Source organism: Coturnix japonica, chromosome 3, assembly GCF_054131305.1.
Source record: "Coturnix japonica strain WE chromosome 3, WE-NBRP24, whole genome shotgun sequence".
Classification (NCBI taxonomy): domain Eukaryota; kingdom Metazoa; phylum Chordata; class Aves; order Galliformes; family Phasianidae; genus Coturnix; species Coturnix japonica.
Window position 1 is genome coordinate 29,184,253 of NC_140665.1, and position 20,273 is coordinate 29,204,525.

The 20,273-nt window shown below is 39.6% G+C and overlaps 1 protein-coding gene across 2 annotated transcripts in view; it reads right to left on the minus strand.

Moving 5' to 3' along the window:
- GLP1R (glucagon like peptide 1 receptor) overlaps positions 1 to 20,273 on the minus strand; it is an 81,555-nt gene that overhangs the window by 31,040 nt on the left and 30,242 nt on the right. For both annotated transcript variants that reach the window (XM_015857807.3, XM_085543169.1), the window contains exons 3-4: positions 20,049 to 20,159; positions 2,180 to 2,289 (exon numbers count right to left, since the gene is read on the minus strand). In XM_015857807.3, the coding sequence (XP_015713293.1) occupies positions 2,180 to 2,289; positions 20,049 to 20,159 (221 nt within the window). The remainder of the gene's footprint in view (positions 1 to 2,179; positions 2,290 to 20,048; positions 20,160 to 20,273) is intronic.

Consider the following 20,273-nt stretch of genomic DNA (forward strand, 5'->3'; position numbering starts at 1 on the left):
AAAGACACAACTTAATTCTGCAGTAAAAATTGTAAAGCTTTTATTTCCAGACTTGCGCTCTTAGAGCCTATCACCTTAATGCTATAATAAGGGTGTTCCTTTGGTAATGTCTATGTTTAGAAATAAAACAAGCCAGGTCCCATTTGCTGGCTCTGAGGTAAGGCAAGCCTTGCATTCATGTAATTAAACTCCTTCCTGTCTCTGAATAGTCCCTCTTCTGCCTCAGCTACACTGCCTCCTGGGAACAGGCTGCAGACCACCTCATACCATGAACTATGAGTTACAGGACTGCCTGGAAGGGAATAAGGGATGTTCACACCCTCTTGATAGCCTCTCTCTCTCTTCAGATTTCCTGTTGAAGATGTATCCATTTAGACTCTTGCTTGAAAGTGCAGGCCAAAATCTTTAGGGAGATAACTGTATGAAAAGCTACATGTGGGTCTGAAATACAGTACAGGCTCTGTTGCTTGGGCTCCAAGGCACATTCATGTTATTTTACTTCCCCAATTCAAGCTGCTGATTATACAGCAGACTCCTATACCCTGGGATGTACAAAGGAATATACTCCTTGTACTTCAGAAATAAGGACAGCTGTTTGGATGTATTCTGTGAAGCCAGGAAGATTTAATGTGAGCATACAGGCTGTTCCTCAAGGAATTTGCTAGCTTAAAGGTTTTAAAAGGAGAGCTACTTTATGAAAACAAAATAAGATCTCTTCAGGATCAAATGATAGGTAAACTACTGACACCTAACAACTTAAAGACCTACACAGATCAAACCCACAGCTCATACCTAAAGAAAACAATGTCATTTTATAAGGAATCGCTTGCAAACTTTTGGGGCTGTGTTTAACAGCAGTTGTGACACAGTATACATAAAAACAGCCTCCTGTTTTCATGCACAATTTGCATAGATTGCACAGTGTAAGTTTACTGGGGGCTCTGTACACATTAGCTGGAAAAGCAAACATGTCCATTGAGATTCTGGGGTCTTATACTATGCATGAAGGTTTTCAAAATCCAAACTAGCTCATGGAAACCTGGAGGTAGGTGCCAAATGACCACATGTTGCCATTAGCTATCTCTCTTCTTGGCATGTTCCAGTACAAGTCTGGAAGAAACCACAAAGGCAAACAGGGAAAAGCCAAATAATACTGGGTGGTACACTGAGGTGCTGCGCTGAGACACTCAGAATGTGCTACTGATATGGAAGAAGAAAATTATAGGGAAATGTTAAATTTTACACAGTTGGAGAACTGGAAAATATCTCTTTTTCCATTTCCTTCTCATTTGCAGCCACCTATTCCTTCTAAAAAGGTACTGAGTTCCAGGAACTCCAGGAGGCACTCTGCCTGTGGAACTAAGGAATTTCATATACTAGAACTATTCTGGCTAGGTATGTACTAGTTCCCAGCATGCTGAGACAGAGAGCAAACTCAATTTATATGAGGAAAAGGATCACCCTTGGAGGCTCACAGCTGTGAAGGCATTACATCACGGGTACGCACACAGTGCACCAACTGACGCCAGTGGCTGACCAAAATCCCTTGGAAACCTCTCCACTCTTCTTTATTTGGTGCCAGGTGTCTCAGCTCCCTGCAGAGTATAAAGTACTAGGGCAAGAAAATAAACTGACAAGCCTAATTCCACAGTTCATGTCAAATATAGCTCAAAAACAAACAAACAAACAAATCCCACAAACAGACAAGAAAGCAGGATCTACCCTTTGCCCAAAGCTGAAAACAAGTGCCTTGCAGGTCAGTTGATTTTAGTATCTGCTTATGAGACAGAGAATGCAAACAGTAATTTTATTCCAGGAGTACTCTACCAAGGGAAGGAAAGGAAAAGGGATAATATTAGATGACTTTTGTAATGAGAGTTTATCCTGCTGTAGATAAGACCACTGACTCCCTCATGAGTGTCCTGCATGACAGCCAAGATCTTCCAGTTTACTTCTCCTGGTTGTCTCACCTACATTAACCCTTAGTTCATCTGCCTCACTCACTGCCTTTGTTAAAGGGGAGATACCTGACATCCCATACTGTTAGACTCATCAAATTGAGGTATTCAGGTTGAGTTGAAAATGATTACTTTGACAGGGCAAAAATGTGTTTGCATCAATGATTAGTACTGTCTTCTGTTTGGTCCTAAACAACAGGAGCAGCCAGAGAAACTCTTACCTGTTCAGAGGCCTCACACTCTGTTAGGTTCCTCCAGGGCAGAGTTGAGTTCTCCTTCAGCAGCCAGGTACCCTCAGAGGTGCAGAACCGATACACCTGACCATGCAGCACTGCCAGAAACAAGAGGGGGCACAGAGTCAGCTGGAGCAGAGCATGCATGCAGGGAGGCAAGGCTGCGACCTCCCCTCCTCACCAGCAGCTTTCCCAGTTGGAAAAGACACAGCAGTAAGGCTGCAGGAACATTTCACCTGCTCCCTGCTCATCAGCACTGATGCTGCCTGGCCTCAGGGCTACAGCCTCATCTCCAAAATTCATGGGGAAAAGAATGCATGCAAAAGGTGTGTGTGCTCTTTCTATTCTGAAATCAAGCAGACCACTGAACAGAGAAACCTCAGAACACGTATGTTAATACAAGTTCCCCAGAATGCAATTGTCTAGGCAAACATCTGCACTACAAAACAAAACCATAAATCTCTGCTTAAACTACCCATAGAGTCTTTTTATTCCCTCTGTCTACATGTTTGGATAACATAATCATTAATAAATGAAATATCTTTTAAAAGCAGTTAGCAACTTGATCCTGTAAAAGCAGGTACAATGAAATGACTTACAATAAAATTACATCAGACAGAAGCACCAAAATAGGACTACAAAGGGCAAGGACAACTGAATTTCAGCATATGAAAATATCTAAAGTCTAGTAATCCTACATCCTCGTACAGCAGAAGTCAGTGCAGGAATCAGAGATATTAAAGATCTTTCTGTATTCAGGAAGAGTCTTAAGCAAAAAGAATTAAACCAAAAATCCAAACAGAAGAAACCACATAATGTGAATGGGAGAAGAAACCATGAATGTGAATGGGAGAAGCATATGCACATCTTGTCTCAGGAATCATTTATCACCAAAAATACTTATGAGATAGAAAATGTTAGAAACAAATAAACAAAAATCTTAACCTATAAGGCAGCATTAGGATTGCAGCATGGAGAGATGCTCACAGAAGAACTGAGAGACCACACAGCAATGACAGGAAGACGGTGCAGGGTTGATGTATTAAAGGAAACTTGCTACTCTCAGGGATGGGAGATAAAGTCTCACCCCTGTGGAAACAGAATATTTTCAGCTGTATGTGAAAGACCTCATATAACATCAGCACAGGTTTACTAAAAGGGCCCTGAAGGGTTTGGTGTTGAACACACACCACACACATGAGACCATTTATCCCCTGCAGCTGGTCACATTGAACACCATCATTGAGCAAGACATGGGAAACAAACCCAGTCCCTAGGATGCTGCCATCTTAGCATGCCTTGCCATCACCTGCAGAGGTCCCTTGGAAAAGGAGCCCCACAGCCCCAGCTCCATGGCTGCTACAGGAGACAGCTTCAGAACAGATCCTTCCAGAGACAAACTCTAGTTTCTCTCAGCCCTATAAGCACAGGGCAACCAGGCTCTGCCTAGCTGTTAGACGAAGTTCTGATTCAACCTGATAACATCATACAAACTACTGGTGATGGGTGTATGGTTGGCCTGGATGATCTTGTAGGTCTTTTCCAGCCTTGGTGATTCTGTGAAACTAAATCATCATCTTTGCTTAGTGAAAGCAGTTCCAGCACAGGTTTTTTTCATCGGGTCCATTTTGATCCAAGTACCACACATATCTTAAGGAAAGAAAATGGTTCCCATTAAAGCTACCTAGAAGTATTCTTACAACAGTTTTTCATATGACCTTATTGTGATTCTGTCTCTAACAGCTGGTCATGGTGTAGGATGGCAGAGATCTTCAGTATTCTACACTGATAAAGCAACAGTACCAGCGCATATTTTCATTATGCAGGAGTCTGATTCAAGTCGCCAGGAGTCTCACTTCCTTCAGCCTTCACATGAAGCCTGGGCTGAAAAAGATCAGTTAAAACTACATGGAGTCAAACTGACAGCAATATGCTTGGAAGATGCCCAGGTACCACGATAGAATGGAACCACACACAGCCTTGCCCTCAACTGCTGAGCAGTTTTTGCTTCTTGTTGTTTTAGTCAGAGGTGATTCACCTCTGTCCACATCTGAATTCTGTTGTGACTCAGGCGTTCTCATTTTCAGTCAGTGCAAATACCAAATGTACAACAATCCGCTCCAGTTTGAGTAGATTAGAATGATGAACAAACTTTCCAGAAGATCTGAGAAGCTACTGCCTCCCTGCTATCATACAATATCCTATTCCTGTATCATAGTGCTTTCTGTTACCATGCAGTCAGTGTCTCTACTGACACCAATTATTACATTCTATAGTTGAATATTACACTCTACAATGAAAATAAATAAAAACAACTTCAGCGTATGGGGAATCTGATTTTATTTAACTTGTAAATTAATGCATAAATTGACAAAGTTGCACAACTTTTAGAGTGGGATCTTAAAGAAGCCAGTTTATTTGTAAAGTATCAATCACACCTCCTTTGAATTACATGTTAAAATGTGGACTGATGTTCAAAACTTAAATGCTCTGTAGGCTGATAAAAGACAGAGAGGAGAGGCCAAGAGTTAACACTGAAGTTAATACCATCATCTATAATGTTCTCTGATGAGTTTGTAAATCAAAACAAATGTTGTGGCCAGCTAACGATTTTACTTAAGAGGAAAACGTTATCACATGACAGAATGTGCACACACACTTCTTTACCAGCCTCCTTTTATTAGAAATAAAAGCAAATTACATGATTTATCTGCTTAAAACAACATGATCTGCCTTTTACAACAACACTGTGTCAAGATCAGCATGAGATTACTCACCTAACAGTCCCTCAGGATAAACTGAAACATTATTCACTGTAAAAACAAATTACAGCATGTCCTATTCAATTGCTTCTATTCAGGCAGAGAGATGAGAGAGTGAGGAAAAAGGATAAGTGACCAAGAGCTTTGTCTAGCTGTTGTGTGTCAAGTATTATAGGACACTGTTAATATATCTTCTCTATTTCAAGCAGAGGTTTTGGAAAAGGTAACAATTTTGCCCATTACAAAAAGGGATTCTGTAGTATACGGGCATCACAACAGTCTTCCAGCAGACTAGTTTGTTCCTGAAGTGAGAGAAATGCCCTTTGATGGGGACCTTGGCAGCCTGCACCTCCTAACAGTTCTGTTATCAGTTGGTGTGACCTGACCACTGCTCACTTGGAGTCACTGTTGTCTGTAAAAGCTGACAGACAGAAGTGCCATTTAGCTCTCACTCTGGTTTCTCGTAGAGCAAACATATCCTAAGCCCAAGACTTGTAAGCCTGCAGTTGGCCATATGGTAACAGGGAGCAGCCTGGACATGAAGCCTCTGAGGAGCAGGAGGAGCTTCAGCCTGCACTACTGTCCAAGAAACACATTTATCTAAATGTGTGTTTATGCTGGGCTCACTGCCACACCACCTGAAATTATATTACCTTAACAGGTAATTTAACTACACGTACTTTATTTACTAACCCTTCCCACTATTCCTCCTCCCTCTGTATATTAGTAATTCCAACTCCTTCCTTTTAGTGATGATAAAGCAATGACAAAACTATGCCTTGCATTTTGTCTTGAAGGCAGAAAAGCTGACGGTCACTTCATGTTTTTTTTCAGCAGTAAGAAATTCATTTTCAATTATATCCCACAGTCTGTGTGGAGAAACAGATCCGAATGCACCTACCGAGAGCTCCAATCATGCTGCAACAGAATGATAAGAGAGAGTCATATACCCACTGTCCTACAAAAAAGATGGATGTGAGCTCTCACAGACCTAATAGATACTTCACAGGGTGCAAGGGGAGATACAACTGAGCAAATGCTGTTCATGACACAGACTGTACAAACTCATCTTTAATACCCAGAAGTCCTCAGAGCCTGAATCTCATGCTTTACTATCAAAAGTTAAAAGCCAGAGACTTTGTTCATGGAGGCGATGTACTGCAGTGATTCTGCAGGCAAATACATTCTTATTTAAAAACAATCAATTTGGAATTACATTAATGCTAAAAAATTAAACATTCAAGATATAAGAATTGCTAAGCTACAACTACTTATGTGATTTTTAATTCCATCTGATGGAACTGTTTTAACTTATGCAGTTATGCATTTTTTAAAATAGAATCCATTGTTGATTTGTATTAATTTGTGTGGGAGAAAAGGGACAGGATTCTACAGGGTAAAGAGTAGGGGGGATGTCATCTAATGGGAAATTATCAAGCTATCATGTCACATTTAAACATACTGAATCAAACTGACAACACATACAACGTTTTCTTCGACCATCAATAAAGGCGTATGTTTGGTGGCCCTGCTAGGCAGGGGGGTTGGAACTACATGATCCTTGAGGTCCCTTCCAACCCGGGTAATTCTGTGATTCTGTGATTCTGTGTGATCAATTCAGTTTCTCAATGAGCATTAAGTGCTACTATATCATATTTGTTCCCAGATGTTCCAAAATTGAATGGTGTATTCTAGTCAGATATTAAAGCCAGATTTATACAACCAAGAAAATTATGCAGCCACAATATTTATTCTACATGGACATTCACTTTTCTTAGTGCAGAGACCATCATTTCCCGCTCTGCAATATTTTCCCTTACTCGGAATGAGTTCCCACAGTTAATGAGGCAATGATCCTGCAGTGAGGAGTTTGAGCTTTACTACCTATCTTACAAGACCCATTCTGTGTAGCGCAGGAGTAAGAGATCTGTGCAAAAGAGATAGAATATAGCTTCACAATTAAAAACTACTTGCATACTTCTTGCCAATAAAAGTTGTGTAAGCAAAGTACAAATAAGATAAATCAAAGTACTCATTAAGTTGTAACATCATATATTGCTAGGTAGGAGTTAGTATCTCAAAACAAACCAAAGAAAACCCCACAACAAATCAAACAAACAAAAAACTCAGAAAAAGAAAAAGAAAACACAAAACAACAAAAAAACCCCACCACATCATACTGAAAAACAAGATTATTATGCTAAAAGGAGTTATACTCTCTAAGCATTTCAGCTGAATAACTTGTATTGAGAAAGAGCTGTATTGGTTATGCTAGACCACACTGAAACCTAACATAACCTTTTGAAATGTACTTCAAAAAACAAGTCATAAAAATGTGTGCATGTTTGTGTGCATTCAGTTTAATAATGGAGAGTGTTTATGAACTATAAAAGAGATGTGAATTAACATAATAAAAGAAGGCTGCTTATGAAATACAAGTGTTTATGCTAATGGTAAAGCTTTGTGAAGGTTTGGTAAGATACCAAACGGCACCATTAAAATTTTACTCAGAATAAATAAAAGTGAGTTGGAATAAATTTATTGCACCAACAAACATGATTGAAAGTTTAATATATATGTAAAAACACTGCTAAGAGGTTCTGTGTTTTTAAGTTATTGGATCAGTAAGCTAATGTAATTAATAGAAGACATCTTATTAAAGTATGTTAAAATAAGGTGAAAAAGATGCAATAAAAAGTTTTCTTGAAAGGCAAGAAGAGACATGGCTGTAGGCTTCCTAAAGCAGAAGAAGGGACCCGTTTAACTATGCTCATGATTCAAGAACTTATATTAAAAGAGAAAAAGAGAAAAAACACAGTGAAAGAAAAATAAGCTAAAAGACAAGGATAATTGGGCAAGTCATCAGCATGATGCTTGGTGAGCTAAAGCAAGGAAAAATCAAAGAAAGAAAAAACAACAGATAACTGGTATGTTAAATATACGTAGCCAGGAGGGAGAGGTAAGTCGGCATGCAAATAAGCACTGGCTATTTGATGAAGCTTCTGATCAAAACAAGCATCTCCAGAAGATGTAGTTAAAAAAATAGTGCCAGGTGCTGCAAATAAACTATCAATCCTTGGCAGAAGGGAAGTCATTGGTATTTAGTTATCCTCAAAAACAACAGTATAAATTAGAGTTATTGAATCATTGGTTCTCAACTCTCACTGGACAGTGATAAAGATAAGCCAAAAATGCAAAACAGTTGGCAGGTTTTGATGTTGGCAACTTCAAAATATATCATGAGAAGGAATCCAACCATCAAACTTCACTGGGAGACAAATAATTCTGTAAGTATTACCTGCTACGTTCCAAAAGTGAATGAGTTGGATGCTTCAAAGAAGAACAGACAAAATGAAGGATCTCATGCATCTGAGAGCAAAGACATACATTTTTATTGAACAAATTGCACACTCTGGCACTGGTTAAAGGCTTATTACTTCTGCATAAGGGAGCCTGAAGCTATAAAGGAAAATCATATCAACTGGTGAAGGCTTTCCTATGGAGACAGCTCTTACAATCTCTGCAGACCTGGAATTATCTTCTTCAGTACTTTGCCAAAAAAAAAAAAAAAAAACCAACACAAAAAAGACAACAACAAAACCCAAACAACTTGTTCACATATATGAAGAAACACAGCCTTTGATATTACTGTGCTCAAGACACAGCCCTGTGCCACATCCATATATTCATGTGCTTTGTCAGTGTGTTTCTCTGTTACACAGCATGCAGATATTGATGTTGAGTCTCAAATACTGTAGAAGTGTACACTAACATTTTTTGCCTTACTGTCCCAACCTCTTCCACTTCTCTCTGCCTCCTCTGCCCCTCTCCTTTCAGTTGCTGTCATACTATTTCTCTCCCTGCTTGTATTCCCCTCCTTGGTTCTCCTCTTCAGCTTTACTCCTCCAACCCTTTCTATTGTTGCAATATTTACACATGCATTAGTGTTCAATACACCTGCTGCTGATCCTCTCTCCTCACTCTGAATTTTCCTATTCCTCTCAACTATTTGACTTGCTGTGCTCCAAAGCCACTGGAGATGAACAAAACAACACCCTGATTCCAGCCTCTATCCTCTAAACACACATCTCCTTTCTCACTGTATTCCTCAGTCACCCTCAGCACACCCAAACAGCTTCTGCTCCAGTCAAGCAGTGAAGAGAGGGAAATTCAGTGGGAGAGAGTGCAAGGAATTGGCAATGAGGAATAGAAAGTGGGATGTCTCCAGTGCCCTAGGAGTCCCGCACATCCTCACATGCACGCTGAAGTGCAGCATGATTCTGACTAAGACTTCTGTTGTATTAAATCACATTCAACCAAAGTTTTGCAAGCCTATAAGCTACTAAATTCAAGCTCCTAAAGAAAAATGAAAAATAGAAAACAAAGAAACTATCAAATGATATAATCACAGAAATCAGCATTGTTCCTATCTGTATGGGAAATTGGTAATCACAGCCTGAACCTCTGAGGCAAGTATCAGGTCAGCTATGGGAGCACAGGTGAGAGTAATTTAGCTGTGCTCCCGGAAAGGGGTGGAGCTTGACTCCACCTCCTCTAGACCTCATTTAAGGGCTGACCACCACTAAGGCAGCATCTCTTGGAGACTGCTCCCTGGTGGAAATTGCCTCAGCATTTCTCAGTGAAGGTGTCCTTATTGGTGAGTTTTTCCTTATAAATAGCCATTTTGAATATCAGCTACTATATTTGTATTATTCTACTTTATGCTATCAATAGTTACTGGAGGCAGTTATGTCTAGATTGGCCTTCCCACTAAAAGATGAATCTTTACAACAATCTCTCTAAGTTGAGATCTACTTTTACCTAAAAACTGGGGATTCTTACATCATTCTATCAGTAAACTGCCCTAAGTTCCCTATTCAATTTTCATTTCTACTCTATTTTCACTGCTTGAAAAATATTTGGATGGACATACAATCCTTTTGACTTAAACTTTTTCTTTTCCTGCCAAGGTGCAATTCTTTCTTGAAGTATTCACTGCCAATGTTATGTCACATTTTTAAAAGCTTAGGGAAGCTCACTGACATTCACCATCCACACAAACTCAATGTTTTCCACATTTTAGCCATGCTTTAGTTCTGTTTAAACAAGATTGTTGATACTCTGCTTCAGTAAGCTCTAGGACAATCACCAGCCAGGTTTTGTGTGTGGAAGTCAAGTGTCTTTTATATTTTTAAACTTTCAGAGGAAACATGCTGATGAGCTCTTGATCTTTTTCTTGCCTAATTCACTTCTGCTTTTTCCAATTTTCAGAAAGTAAATTAGTTTCAGAAAGGTCAGATGAATCTGGCCAGCCACCACTATCATTATTATTGTCATTAAACTATTCAAGTGCTGAGGTTCTCTCATAAACACGCTGCCCAGAGAAACTTCATTCTCATTCACAGAAAATTTGAAATGATATATGGGAGTGCTAACAGGTACCATTTGCAGCATGTTTGAAAAGGATTTGGTGTACTTCCACAGTTCATAGCAAGGACCTGATTCTCTCAGGGGAAGTGTAGTCTACTACTGAAAACACACAAGGGGAAATTTAACAGCAAAACATGCAAATAGAAAAGGGTAATACAGCAAATAAAGCTGTGCACATGATAGATAAGTGCAATCGTTGTATAGCTTAGAACATTTTCAAGGTAAAGTCGCATTTGTGGAGTCTGACACGAAGGATGTTCTATAATTAAACTACTTACAGGTACCTTTTAAGTCAGTTCACATGTTTTGCATGACTACTTCATCAAATGAAAATATGAAAAAATCAAAGCAAACATAGAGATACTAAATTCAGCAGGCAGACAGGGTGATTCTTCTCTACATTAGATATTTACATCTATAGGTATACAGGCAAGCTGAGTTCCATACACATCTTTACCTAAGTTCTGTAGATCTCAGGAAAAGCAAGCAATCCTTCATGTTCACTATGATACCAGAAATGTGTTTGTTATGTAAGAAAATACATACAGATTGGATGCAAGAGGAGCATTTGCCATCACTCACAGGTGAAGAGCCAGCAATCACAGAACAAGCAGGGAAGAAGTGGGCTCTAGGTCACACAGCTCACTCAGCAAGCTGTTCTTTACCTGCACAGCGAAGGTCAAACATTCACAGTTTATTCTACCTTTGTGGCTTGGAAAATAAATAAATAAATAAACAAACAACAAAAAAATCAATGTTCTAACTGATGATTAACAACATTTAAGTGAGCCAGAAAGATAATTAAATGTTTTGCTAAGAACAGGTTGTTATGTAGCATACCTTTTGTACTGTGTTTCTTCAGATCCTGAACTACTTCAGTTTACTCTTTGCCTACTAAATTTAAAAGCTGTAAGTTCTCAAGTGTAAAATCATTACAGTTTTGAAGAGTAATACAAAGAAGGGTTTGAGGCCTTTCCCTTTATTAGAACTGTGAACAAAAAAAAAAAAAAGATATTATGTATTTCAGTTACACAAGACATTGGAACAGGTTGCCCAGAGAGGTTGTAGATGCCCCCTCCCTGGAGGCAACCAAGGCAAGGCTGGATGGGGCTGTGAGCAGCCTGGACTTGAGGAGGTTGTCCCTGCCTGTAGCAAGGGGCTTAGAAGAACATGATCTTAAGGGTCTATTCCAACCCAACTATTCTGTGATTCTAAGACCCATGATAACAGTATAGATGAAGTTTAAAGAAATCGATAAGCTTAAACCTGCTTGCTGAAGTTAAGCTATTTGTTAGATCAGCATGGACAAAGCACAGAGGTATCCTGGTAGGTTCTTTGCAGCCAGGTGTGATGATTAATTCTCACTTAAAATAATTTTACTGCTGGGTACTGTTGTTGAGAACAGCTGGGGGACAACTTCTCAAGAAGATGCAGAAGGAGGCTCAGCTATACACAGATGGGCCTTGATATCCTTGATACCTCCCAAGGAATTACTAAAATAGAACAAAAATATTAAACAGTTATAAGCAAAAGAGTGTTGGAAAAAATGCAAACTTTTCTACCTCACTACAGTCACTCCGGACCAATATCCTACAGCAAAGGCACCCAGCTTTTATCTCAGCAATGCAGAAGAGCACATTCTTCCTAGAGAATCTCAGGTGACCAGATCTGTACCTATCATGCGTATACCATGAAGTTGTCTGTGTCTTCTAACAGGTGCACCTCAACATTCAAAGTCTCCTTCTGCTACCAATACACATTTGAGGAGAGATGCACATGCCTCAATTGTAGCAGTTCCTTAAGGAAGTCAGGTAAGTCACCCCAGGTGAAAGCTCACAGGCCACTGCTCTACCACATGCACCTCAGTCTGACACTAACCAGCAATTTATTTAAAAACACACTCCATATTTTCACACAAAACGGAGAATGGAATCACCACTCAGTACCCAGAAGATGCATCTGTTAAAATTTTTAAAAATTACTTATTCTGATAGTCTTTCAATCTACCTTTGAGATGAGCAGCAAATGTTCTACAGTTTTCTGGTTTACAACCAGATGGAGGCTAATAAACAGAAACAGAGGTGAACTTGAAAGACTGTTTTGTTTTTTATTTAGCAAACTCAGATTGCCAATTAGCTTAAGACAGCTTTCACTGCAAGGAAGGAAGTATAAATTTTGAATTGCTTAAGGGTTAGCAAATGCAAAGCAGGATCTTTTTCACTGAAAAAGGTCACACCCCTTTCCAGTATTATGGAGAGCTTTCTGGAAACACAGTTTTATTGGAGCAAAGAAAGGAATAAATATAATAAATGTCTAATCATCTTTGCTGTATCCAGTACTTGAAGTGAAATTTATTTCCTTCTACATTTAAAGACAAACAGGCAGTTTAGCAACAAGCTCACGTAGCCATCTAACAACACTGATTTTAAAGAGATTTTGAACTATGAAACTGAATGACTGGAGAAAAAGTAGTGGAGATCAAACCAGACACTGCTTACACAGGTTTCTTGAAGTAAATGTTCAAACCAGACATATGGTGCAAAACTGTCTGAAGGAAATCTCATGCACACTGCTGCCTCTTCAATTATAATGCTTTCTGTAGATTCCTCTGCAATGTATATTGCTTCCTTTGGGCTGTCTCACATGGAGAACAGCAACGTGTCACTGCCTCATTGTGAAGTCTCAGGAGCACAAAAAGACAAAAAGCACCTTTAATTCTGCTTTTTGCGTGAGGTAAAATGGCACTCAGACACCAAGTTCCCTCCTCTCCTGAAGTCATGACAAGAAAAGCTGTTCTGTGACCAGAAAGGGAATGGCGAGCACTGGAGAATGGACCTTAAGCTATTACAACAGAGTGAGAAATGGGAGTTGACCTGGATGTGTCCTTGCACCTAGATGTACTCAAAGCAGCAAGCCAGCCTCTGGTCTCCTATGCCAGGCATGTGAACCATTTGTTCCTTTCACTGGCACAAGTGTTCAGAATTTAATGAAAGCTTGGTACTTCGAAAGTTTTCCAGTGGCTTCCTTAAGGTCACATTGGTGGATATTGTAGTTGTTCAGGTAAGTCATTAGGTCTTACATCACCATTCAGGATTGAGGTGTATCCAATGGATACATGAGGCTCTGTTTCTGTATTAGATTTCTCCAAAAAACATTCCCTACATGTGACCAAACTGAACTTGCTCAAAAAATACAGCCATCAGAGGGTTGCTTCAAAACTCATTTGTGCAAGACCAAAATACCAATACAGACACATCTCAACAGTCAAGCTAGTTCAGATATCAGACATATCAGACCTAGAGATAGAGTGTTTTATTGTTTCAGTTTAGGACCACAAAGATGAAAAGATTTTGAGCAGAGATCTCAATAACATTTGCTAGCGCATTTTATTTACGGACATTAGTCACCTGAATTTATACCAGTTCATATTGAGAGTATTTCTAACATTGCATTTCAATATAGAGTATCTGAGGCTTGAATTTTCATATGGTCAACACCTACACATAAATTTGCTACCTCATTTTTTCCAATAAAGACGAATTAGTAAAATTTGCTACTACTATGGTACTACTGTGGTTCACATAATTCATCTGAAACCGGTATCCCTGGAAGTTTTTTTTTTTTTTAATTAAAAGGGATTCAGTACTATTAAACAATAAAATATCAGAACCACAAAGGAGACATAATTGTAAAATGAATTGTGCAGCTCCAAGGTTTCCAAATCCACATGCTGGTATTGGCAGCTAGCCTTCAATTGTTAAAAAGTAGTATGAAAACACATGTAGCCACTGACAGCAAGGTAAGGTGCTCTCCATCCTTTAAAGGAATACTGATCCCCCTGCAGGTCTGAATTTTGGGACAGTCAGTGCCCAAGTATAACTTGCTGATCTTGCTAACTACAGCATGGATAATACAATGTGCAAATTTTACCTGCTCTAACTTCAGCGCTGTCAAAAACTTAGCAGTCTTTCTAGGCTTTCACTAAAGGCAAGCTTTGTTCCTTAACACACTCATATCTGTTAGACCAAAAGTTCTGACTAGGGCAGCCAGAAATGTACGAAACTGAGCTTCAACAAACATTGGACATAGTCCAAAATTTGAGCTGGAAATTTCAGAAAACAAATGTTTCCAGCAATAAACTCCTGCCCCCCCAGCCTCCCCTTCCCCCCCCCCCCGTTACTTCAGCATCTCCCTGTGAAGGTCTGCCCAACAGTGAGAGCTGCATAAGCACAAACAGAAGCAAAACAAAGAACTGGAGTCAAACCGTCCATATAGGTGTGAAACTGCTGTAAAGCCTACTGTTTCAAATACATATATATAAGCAGGCTATGAGAAATGCAAATACAAACATCTTACTGGTGATGAATCAGAATAAACCATCAGTTCCCAATGAAGGAGGAACATGATGCATAACAGAAATGCAAATGTGCCTTTTGATAATTCAGATATTTTTATGTGCTATTTTCAGAGCTTTTAAAAACACCACGTTGGAATATTTGTCTTCCTAAAAAGAAAAGCTATGAATCTCTGAAGGAATCCAGAGATCTGAACAGAATTCTGTTTGCCTGAAATTCACTCTGCCTCCCTCCTTCTCTTACCCTGTGTTTTTTTTTTTTACTGTTCCAGAGGGCTTTTCTGTTACATACACAAAGCTATTTTATATGGCACTAGAGAGACAAGTGACTGGAGAAATCCTACTATCAGGCACTCACAGTCCAGCAGTAACTGAGCTCCTCATTTACACAAAAATCCTTCACTGTGCTGCGAGAAAAGAGACATTATCAAAGTTGCTCTAGATATTGTTAGCTCGAATGACAGTGGCTTAACCTACACTGAAGGAGAGACTACTCTTAACCTCAGCTCAGCTTCAGTGCAATATTGAGTATCTAGATAACTTTTAATATCCTTACTTCCCAATTTCCTGGTGACTTAGGGCAATGTTATAAATAATCAATCTGTGTAAAGTAGATAAATCGTAATGCAGTTGCAATCAGTGCAATCAAGAAACTGACCTGCACGGAAATGCCACAACAACATGGAATGGCCACAACAACTGCAGGCAGCGCTACAGGCTTGGGGCAGAGCGGCTGGAAGACCGTGTAGAGGAAATGGACCTGGGGGTACTGATTGATGCTCAGCAGAACATGAGCCAGCAGTGTGCCCAGGCAGCGAAGAGGTCAACAGCATCCTGGCTTGCATCAGAAACAGTGTTGCCAGCAGGAACAAAGAAGTGATTGTCCTCCTGTATTTGGCTCTGGTGAGGTTGTACCTGGAGTACTGTGTCCAGTTTTGGACTCATCACTGCAAGAAAGACATGGAAGCCCTGGAGCACGTTCAAAGAAGTGCAACAAAACTGATGAGGGGTCTGGAGCACAGGCCATATGAGGAACAGCTGAAGGAGCTGGGATTGTTCAGTCTGGAGAAGAGGAGGCTCAGGAGAGACCTCATTTCTCTAACTACCTGAAGGGAGGTTGTACTGTGATGGAGGTCGGCCTTTTCTCTTGTGTTACTGGTGATAGGACTAGAGGGAATGGCTCCAAGATGCACCAGGGGAGGCTCAGGCTGGACGTTAGGAAATACTACTTCTCTGAAAGAGTGGTCAGACAATGGAATAGGCTGCCCAGGGAGGTGGTGGAGTCAGCGACCCAGGAGGTGTTCAAGGAACATTTGGAGGTTGCGTTGAAGGACATGGTTTAGTGAGAACTATTGGTGATGGGCAGATGGTTGGACTGGATGATCTTCTAGGTCTTTTCCCACCTTAGTGATTCTGTGAAAAACAATAACTCAAAGAATCAGGGGAAAAAGATCTGCCACATTTCACTTGGGTAAAATTCCGAATCTGATTTGCTGCTCAGCCACATAAAATAGAAGAATATGTTTAGCAACTAGATATACAAAATGCAGTAGCTAATTGTTTCTGAAGAAATATGTAGTTCATGCATGCCATATCCTAGAAGTATATCAACAACTCAATGCCCAGTATTTCAGTGGAGATACAAAATAAAATTCCTCCAAGGATTCATATTTAGTTTACTTGCCTGTCACAAAGCAGGTCCATAGCACTGCATGGACACAAGGGTTCAAGCATAAGATCTTGGTCTAATTTTGTGGCCTTTCTACTATTCAGCTACAACAAACACATTCTGAGCCTTCAGAGATGATTCTTGATGGCAGCATGCCAGTACTGAACTTGGCAAGGATACTGACATACACTGGGTAGCAAAATAAGAAAAAGGTTCAGCACTTCTAAAGAGATGAGACTTGAAAGTGGGACAGTATTGATTTTCTTTACTGTACTTTATAGTCCATCTTTGTACACTGCACTTTCAAAAAGAGGCAGAAGACAACAGTTGCAATTATAATGTAAGTGATGTTGTGAGTAGTAGTCTGAAGACAGCAGTCACCAAGACAAGATGAAGAGTGGTACAGGAACAAGAATAAAAGCTATTTTGCAGACAAAGCCTGCAAAATTTGTAATTGATCAAGGAGAGCTCTAGCATTACAAACACCTTCCAAGCGAATTCTTCTCCCTGCCTCCTTTCTTGGCTCACAACAATGAAAATTTGTAACACCTGACAGTTAAAAGGCCCAGAATCACACTTTTGTGTTGTTCACACTTTATCAGTTTATCAGAGAGAATGTTACAGGAGAGAGTGCCAAAAGCCTTACTAAAGTCAAGATAAACAACATCCACTGCTCTCCCCTCACATACTGAGCTAGTCACCTTATAGAAGAGTCAGGTTCGTCAAGCACGATTTCACCTTCATAAATCCATGCTGACTATTTCTAATCACCTTGTCTTTATGTGAATGGAAACAGTTTCCAGGATTATCTGCTCCATCAACTTCCCAGTGATTGATGTGAAGTGGTCAGCTTCACATCTCCCGAGATATCTTTCTTATTCTTCTTGAAAAGTGGAGACAGTTTCTTTCTACCGGTCCTCAAGATTAACCTCACAATGACACTTTTTAGCTGTTCAGAACTTGCTGGTACAACCCACCGACTTGTGTACATCCAATTTAATTATGTTTCAGTCTGATGTTCCTCTAAGAAGGGCAAGTCTTCCTCCAGACTTTTCTACAGTTCTTAGTGGCCTTGGATTGCTTCAGGCAAGCCTTTTTTGTAGAGACCATTATGAAAAAGGCAGTGAGTACCTCATCCATTTCCATGTTCTTTTCCACAAGGTCCCCTATCTACATACAGCAGTAGATTCAATTTTTCTCTCACTGGCTCTTTGGTTTTGATATTGTTTCAGATTTTTATTTATTTATTTATTTTAAATTACCTTTAACTTGACAGATTCTATATAGACTTTGGCTGTTTTAAACCCCATTCCTGAATGCTCAGTGTCTCTAAATTCCTCCTAGGTCATCTGTTACTGTTTCCAGCTCTCTAACACTTCTGATGGAAACTGCCAGGCAACTCCCAATGCTTCCTCCATTCCAGTACTCTATCAAACAGCATTCAGTTTACTTCCCAGGGGATTTCTAGGCAGTACGGTTCTACAGCAAACTTCTCATGCATTTTAAAAACTGGCTTCTAATCAAAGAACAGTAGTCTTAAACAAAGCAAGCTAGCTGAAGCCCTTCACTCTTAATGATGTTCACTGAACACATTTTGAAGGTTCTTTCTAAACAAGGTCTTATCTTTTCTTGACTTTAAGCATATAAGACATCTTAGCACTGCAGAGCTTCCATCTATTTTAAGTAGTGAGCTATGTAAGAATAAGTAATAAACATACTTATGTGATTACCCTAAGAAACGGGGCATCTAATTTACTACTGTTATGGATCTTCTATTATAAAGAATTTACCTCTCCACTGTGGCAGTCCATTAGCATTCACTTTGAACATGACTCCACAAAACATCTGGAAAGGCACAGCAATTCAGACCCCTAAATCCAAAAATTTATTAATCTGTGGTATTGTTTAAAATCCTGATTCTCAACAACAGTGATGTTTCAAAAGCAGTTGAAAGTCAAACAACCGCGTCCAGTGTCTAAAAGGTTCCAAGTGAACAAGTTTAGAGGAAAGCAGTTGAATCCTGTAAGAAATTTTAGATATCCAGAAGTATTAGGTGTATTGGAAAAAGTTCTGCAGCACCACACACTTCTATCTCAATTAACTGTGAGGTAAATGTTAATTCCACACATTTATAAAAACTTGTTTATCCATTCTAAAGTTGCAGTATCTTAATTACTTATCTCTAAAACCAGCTTGAAGTTCACCAGGAAATTTAAGGGTTAAAATAGTTGACCTGTCACTTCCCCAACTAACTGTAAGAAACAACCTCATGAACACCAAGGTTGATAATATTAAAGGGGAAGAGGTGCTCCAGGCACTAAAGCAGGTACTCCCATGTGGCCTGCAGAAAAGCCTATAGTGAATGTGATAAGTTGACCCTGGCTGGCTGCCAGACACCTATCACTCTGCACTTTTGTTGTAGTAAAGCAGTGATGGGATGAGGGGCAGAGCTCTTCCATGCATGGAAGTTGTCCATCTTTTTAAGTATTACAATGTTATTTTGGTGTGAGAATTTCTCACTCACCTTAAAGGTAACAACAGTTTGATAAGAAAGGCAAAAGCTGTTCACACAAGCATAGCAAAATAAGCAATTTATTCACTTCTTCACATCGGCAGGCAGATGTCCAGCCGCTTCCTGGAAAGCAGGGCTTCAGCACACAGAACAGTTACTTGGAAACACTAATGCCACAACTATGAGTATTCCCCCTCCCTCCCTCTTTCCCTGAGCTTTTTTTGGCTGAACATGCTGCCATATGGCATGGAATGTCCCTTTGATCACATCAGGTCAGCTGACCTGTCTATGTCATCTTCCAAACTCTTCCCCCTCAACAAGGCCAGTAAACAGTTTGGAGAGAAAGCCCTGATGCTGTACAAGCTCTGTTAAATAACAGTCAAATGATTACTGGCATGTAATCAGTGCTGTTCAAGCCACAGGTGCAAAGAACAGCACTACGATGAAATTTACTTCCAATTAGTCAGACAGTGCAATTTCTATTCCTTACTCTATAGGATTTTTATCACTCCCAGCTCTCAAGTTACACCAAAGTATTCTTCAACTCATTTTTCATTTCCCAAATCTCCTTACTAAGGCCTACAACTTATACTACACACCTAAACTACTTTTACCTTCAACAGCCAAGTTTATACACAAACTCATTAACAGCATGCTGTCCCTTACCATGGGCCAAGTTCAATCCACCACACAAGATAGCCCATTTATACTTCAAAACCTAGGTCTTCATAAAGAAACTGCACAAGTTACTGAATTCAGACACTAGATGAAGGAATCCACATGAATTGCCTTCAAGTGGTGTCAGAGGAATGTGTACATAAGGATGTAAAGAATACAAACCTTCAGAGATATATCTGTCAAAGAAAAAAAAACCAAAAAAAACCAAACAAAAAAACAACAACAACAACAAAAAAAAAAAAAAACCAAAACAGCAAAAGCAGATAAGAGCACAAAAATCCAAACTAAATTCAACCCTTAGAAAGCCTTCTCTCACCTTCTCCTGCTACATGGGAATAAAGAACATATTACACTAATTCCCATCCCTGTGTTTACATTACAGAGAATTGAATGCACTCATTACTGTTACAGCCAATATTATCCTTTCAAATGCTGTGAGGAAGGACTCTTACCTGTGTTGGCCCAAGGTAAATACCAGGGGCAGCTGACATTCACATAGGTGCCAGGCAGTCCATCAGGCCAGCAGGCATAGTTGTCAAATGTCCTGTTGCAGAACTTGCCTTCTGTAAAGAGGTGGAAGAAAGGGCATACCACTGCCTTGTATTAACATTAATGAGGAAAAGACCAAAGATCAGAATATAAGATACAGCACATGCAATTAAGCCATAATAGTATTA